Source organism: Phaseolus vulgaris, chromosome 8 (assembly GCF_000499845.2).
Source record: "Phaseolus vulgaris cultivar G19833 chromosome 8, P. vulgaris v2.0, whole genome shotgun sequence".
Classification (NCBI taxonomy): Eukaryota; Viridiplantae; Streptophyta; class Magnoliopsida; order Fabales; family Fabaceae; genus Phaseolus; species Phaseolus vulgaris.
Genome location: NC_023752.2, coordinates 38,204,055 through 38,210,054, shown reverse-complemented (window position 1 = coordinate 38,210,054; position 6,000 = coordinate 38,204,055). Strand labels below are relative to the sequence as shown.

The 6,000-nt window shown below is 51.1% G+C and overlaps 1 protein-coding gene across 1 annotated transcript; it reads right to left on the bottom strand.

Moving 5' to 3' along the window:
• Nucleotides 1–4,325: 4,325 nt before the first annotated feature.
• Nucleotides 4,326–4,892, bottom strand: LOC137825066 (uncharacterized). The gene has a single exon (XM_068630741.1). The coding sequence runs from the start codon at nucleotides 4,890–4,892 to the stop codon at nucleotides 4,326–4,328; it is 567 nt and encodes a 188-aa protein (XP_068486842.1).
• Between the last annotated feature and the right edge of the window lie 1,108 nt (nucleotides 4,893–6,000).

Here is a 6,000-nt window from a genome sequence, read left to right as displayed (position 1 = left end):
CCTCCGATCTCACATTCGAGCCACTGCTCGACGGGTTTTGGTCTGGTTTCTCTGGCGATCACCGCCCTGGCGATTCCCAGCTCCCTCGCTTCCTCAGGGCGATTCCTCGCCTCTTCTTCCTCTAGACCGGCGTTCCCCTCCCCCAGCTCAGCATCCATCATCACCACGTCACTTCCGGCGGTCTCCTCTATTACCGTCGGTCTGGGCTTCATACCAGGAGGCGGGGTGGTTGTCACGTAACTCACCGACCTCTTGTTCTTCTGGCTATTCTCATAGCACTTCTTCGCTTCTTTCTGGTCGGACTTGATGGTGATCACCACCCCCTCCATAGACGGCAGCTTCACCTTCATGTGCCGGGTCGACGGTATAGCGCCTATTCTGTTGAGCGTGGGCCTTCCCAACAGAATGTTGTATGCTGAAGGAGCGTTCACGACAAGGTACTTGATTTTCTCTGTTCTCGAACCCGCCTCATCTGTAAACGTAGTCCTCAACTCAATGTACCCCCTGACCTCCACCTGGTCACCAGCGAAACCATACAAACACCCTCCATAGGGCCTCAGTTGGTCAAGGGGTAGCTCCAACTGCGTGAAAGTCGGCCAGAACATCACGTCTGTCGAGCTTCCTTGGTCCACCAGAACCCTGTGGACCTTCCTTCCTGCTGTAATCAGCGAGATGACTATGGGGTCGTTGTCATGAGGCACAACGTCCCGAAGATCTTGCTTTGTGAACGTAATGTCCACATCCGGCGAGTGGTCTTCAAACATATCCACCGTCATCACAGACCTCGCATACCTCTTCCTCAACGGTGCATCCACCACCCGAGAAACCTCCTGCAATGGTGTTGAGACGCGGTGCATCCACCACCCGAGAAACCTCCTGCAATGGTGTGGATTTCCCCGTGGGTGGGCATCTCGTGCTGCTGAGCCTCACCACCTGCTGGTTGGGAGCTCGACGCGCCCCCCGTCCTTCTGTCCAGCAAATAGTCGTTCAGGAACCCGCTCTTGACCAAATCGTCGAGCTGGTATCCTAAAGCCAAGCACGAGTCCACGGTGTGAACAAAGCCCTGGTGGAATTCGCACCAAGCGTCTGGCTTTGGTCCCAACACCTTATCACCCACCTTCTCGGGCGCTTTCAACCTAGCTGATATATTGGGAATGGCGATCAGGTCCGCCAATCCCATGACAAACTTGTGCTTTGGCGGGCGATTGTACTCCCGGCGTGCTGGTTGAGGGCGCCCTGGGCCCCTGCCCTTGTTCTTCCTTGGATCATAAGGATGGCGAGTCCTCTGATCCCTCCTGGCCGCCGCTGTCTCCAGCACCCTCTGTGGCTGGATCCTGGTCTGGGCACGTGGCCTAGCGGGAGCCACGCTTCCCCTCTTCTCGGCGACTTCACTCTCATCGGCGATGTGGGCCACCGCAAGTCGCCTGACCTCAGCAAACGTGGCAGGGTGAGCCCTGATCAATGCCTCGCAGAATGGTCCCGGCAAAACGCCCTTCTTGAATGCGTAGACCAGCATCTCTTCGTCTTTGGCTAGCGAGCGGACCATCTGCGCCCCAAAACGATTTAGGTAGTCCCTGAGGGACTCTCCCTGATACTGCCTTATGTCGAACAAATCATAAGACACCCTGGGCGGTGCCTTGTTCACGATGTACTGCTCGACGAATATCTTTGAAAACTGTTGGAAGTTGGTTATGTGGCCCGTAGGCAGGCTCACAAACCATTCCAGCACCGTTCCCTGGAGTGTGCTCACAAACATCTTGCAGTACACGGCGTCTGATCCTCCTGACAGCATCATCTGCGTATGGAACGTGGTGAGATGTGCCTCAGGATCCTCCACGTCGGTAAAAACAGCCTTCACAGGTACCACGCTCGCAGGGATAGGCGTGTCGGTAATCGCCTGAGCGAAAGGCATAGGAAAAACGCGAGGCGGCGTTGACGGCGCGACCTCTTCAGCGACTGGACGCCCTCGCTGCTCCTGAAGAGCTTGACGCAGTTCTTCAGTCACTCTGCTAAGCTCATCATTCCTGGCCCGGGAGGCGACCAGGTCCTCATGCATTCTCGCCTGCTCTATACGCGAGGCTTCCACATTCGCCTGCAACGAACGCATGATTTTCACCATCTGCGCCATAGTCATGGCGCCTTCAGCAGCAACGGGCGCAACTGGACTTGAACGGTTGCTTCTCATTTTTCTCATGAAAACTTGACGAATCACAGAGAGCAATGAACAACACCTTCTTCAGAGACGATCGATTCAGCGATCAATCGGTCAGCACTTCGCGAAACTTCGAAAGAAACCTCAACAACACAATGAACCTTCACAGAAACCCGCAACTCCACCAAAAACCAACGCTTCTTCCACGAAAAACCAAACGAGCCAGAGAACTCAGATCTCACCGAACAAATCTCGCGTAAGCAGCAAAAAACTTCACCTCACCGAACAAGAACCCAAACGAACGGTGGAAAAACGCGAAATTACCAAACAGAACCTAGATGAACAGCGGACAATGGTTGCACCAGCACACAACCGCACGGAAACTGCAGAATCCTCCAAAAACTCACACTGTGGATGGGAACAGGTTTTACACGGCCCCACGGTGGGCGCCTGATGATCCTGCCTGTTGACCAAAACGCTGGAGCTTTGCCTCGTCAAACCTGGATCGACGTATGCGCCGTGTCAACCTCCGTCCTTCACCGCGATCCACCTCAAGAACCCGCAAAAGACGAAACGGCGCCGCTGCGGCCGATCGCGCTCCGACGCCCAAGTCAGCGACTGAACCACCAATTACTCAAGAGTAAAACTCAAGAACTCTAAGGAACCGTGACCAGTTCTCTCTCAGTGTACTCAAGAACTCGCAAGCGTGAAGAAGATAATCTGAACGTGCGTGCCTCAGAAGTTTGTTGGAAACTCTTATATACCTGGGTACTTTCTCTCTCCTGGCAGTTACACATCTGGACACGTGGCTCGCATCCAGCTGTACACGTGCCTTCATCTGGAGCATCCTTGACTTGGGCGCTACTGCTGACTCTTCTTTGGCTAAGTTATGCATGATACTACTTAGTGCATAGTTGCCTTGGAGCGTGATCTCTTCTGGATGGCGAGTTCGGGTGCCTTCGTACACACCTTCCCTGTGGTCTCGTCGGCCGCCTTCATGATCTGCCCTACCTGCGTCACCGTGCATGTTCAAGTGTGCTATCTCCCGAGCTCGTTCTCTGGCCAGCTGGGAAATGACCATCTGCCTTCATCTTCGGCGATGTCCTTATTTCGGCAATCTCTAACCACTAGGTCGCCTGGATTCACATCTGGCGACTTCATCCTCAACTTGGTGACCGCCGGTTCTGGTGTGCTGGAGATCGGAGCACGCCAACTCAATAACTGGCGACTACACAAGCCCCCCGACTTCCTTCCCTTCTGCTAGCCAGGCGTCCATCAACACGTCTATACAATAGCTTGATGCCACGTCATCACTTCCGACTACCAGGGCGGTACAATACTATTGTAAGCAATTTCAATGTTATAGGGAACACTCTTTTTCCCTTATCAGGGTTTTTTAATGAGGTCACCCAATAAAAAGTTATTTGGAAAATATGTTTGCGATGTATGGAACAGTAAGGTTCCAAGAGAACCTCTCCCGTGCCTTTATACGCCAAGGTCGAGAAATAGTAAGGTTCCAAGTGAACCTCTCTCTTGCCTTTATATGCCAAGGTCGAGAAACAGTAAGGTTCCAAGTGAACCTCTCCCTTGCCTTTATACGCCAAGGTCGAGAAACAGTAAGGTTTCAAGTGAACCTTTCCCTTGACTTTATACGCCAAGGTCGAGAAGCAGTAAGTTTACAAGTGAACCTCTCCCTTGCCTTTATACGCCAAGGTCAAGAAATAGTAAGGTTCCAAGTGAACCTATCCCTTACCTTTATACGCCAAGGCCGAGAAACAGTAAGGTTCCAAGTGAACCTCTCCTTTGCCTTTATACGCCAAAGTCAAGAAGCAGTAAGGTTCCAAGTGAACCTCTCCCTTGGGTAAAATACGCCAAGGTCAGGAATGGTGGGGTTTTTAGCGAACCTCTCCTCTGGTAAGATATCAAGAGTAAAAGCAAAATCTTCTTTTATGGGAAAAGTAAGGCTCGTGAAGACCCGTGCTACTTAAGTATGAGCGATTGTTGACATGCTATAAGTCATAGAAATCGTGTCAAGACATACAAGTTAACCGTAGTCATACACAAAGGGGTAAGCTTGGAGAAAAAAGATTTTCATTCATAAACACATGTGCAGAGGAATCGGGTGTTCGTTAAAGTTACAAAATATGGGCAACAACGGGGAGGTTCACCACCACTATTCCGCATCAACCAATTTCCCATCTGCAATAGTTTTGTTTAAGCCTGTTTGGGAAAGATTCACATCAGGATGCAAGTAGGCAACCTGAGCCATGACATCCTCAAAGCCCGCCGCATTGGAATCGGTGACATCGCTGGTGAGCTCGTCTTTGGTCTGTTGGAAGAGTTCATCCTTGTGGGCCAACTCCTCCTTCAGTTTAGCCAACTCCTCCTTCTGTTGAGCCATCTCCTCGTCTCTGCTGGCTAGCTCCCTTTTCAACCCATCCACCTCAGTGCGGAGTTCGTCATTCCTGGCGTACAATCTCAAGGCCTCTTGGGATTTCTCAAACAAGAGGGCCTCGGTCTCTCGATCAGCCTTTCGAAGCTCCTCCACCTCTAGGGTAAGTCCGGTTACTCGACGTTTGAGCTTAGTGGACTGGAGGACTTCTTGGTTGGCCAATTCCTTTGCCCTCTGCATTTTGGAGAGAAGGAGGTTGTTCGCAACTAGGGGCCTTGACATATGCTCCATGAGGGGGTCCTCCTCCAAGTTCTCCAACCTCTCTTTATCTCTAGCAGAGTGCAACATCTTTTGGAGGAAGGAAGACAGGTCAGTAGAGGAGTCCCACTGGTTCCCTTCTGAGGCACTTTCCCCTATGCCTTAATGCACCTCAATATCGCGAGGAGAGGAGGCGCTGGGGGGATATTCCCTGTAGGAGGGGGCTTGGCCATCCGAGTCTGAAGGCATAGGGATAGCAATGTCAGCTTTGCGTTTCCTCTTGAAGATAAGACCTAAGTCGGTCTCTTCGTCCTCAAAAGGAGCGACCTCGGCCATTGCTTTCAGTTTGTTATCCTTATCAGAAGGGCCTAGAGTAGGTTTCTTCTGTATGGCTATGAAAACCAGTTGTTTCCTCTTTTGAGCATCCAGCACCATGCCTGCATGAGAAGGGAAGCATATGAGAATTTAAGTAAACACGCACAGGCAAGGTTAAGGTAACACTAACAAGAGTAAGGGGAAAGGGAAGTAGCAATATAAGACTTAAGGGTTGTAGGGTTGTACTCATGTTTAATAAGCTCAACAGTGTTAAACACTACCTGGAGGTTGGAGAGGAAGTCGTACACCTCTCGCTCTCGGGGGGTAAGTCTTCAAGGCATCTGGGTTTTTGAAGCCTGGGTTTCTGTGTCCAATACAGAGGAAACCCATCCAAGAGATTTGGATCATCAGCGCTGCAGTGAATCTTGAAGAACTTCCCTTTAAAGCCTTTGTATGATTGCTGGAAGAGGGTTAGTATGACTCTCCCAGCAACATCGTTAAAGCTCACCCACAGCTTTTGACCTGGGCTTTTGGCTTCGAAGAAATAGAGGAAGACATCCACTGATGGCAGATGGCCAAAGTGGTGACATAAGATGGAGAATGCCCGCGCAAACGCCCAGCTATTGGGGTGTAGCTGAGCAGGGGCGACATTAATCTCACGGAGAAGAGCTCTCTCAAAATTGGCAAAGGGTAGGCGAAGGAGAAGTTTTTTGAAGATAGTGGAGTAAATGAAGCAGAATGGTCCCCCCGCTGAATCCGATGACTCATCACAACACACTAGCTCACCCACTCTACAAGGCACAACTCTAACGAATCTATCATGCTCTTTGCCAAAAAGATAGTTCTTTTTTGGGCGTTCGCTTTTCCTATAGGTCACTCTATA

Excerpts from the sequence above, each read along its gene's own strand:
- LOC137825066 (XM_068630741.1), bottom strand. The coding sequence starts at position 4,892 with ATGTTGCACTCTGCTAGAGATAAAGAGAGGTTGGAGAACTTGGAGGAG.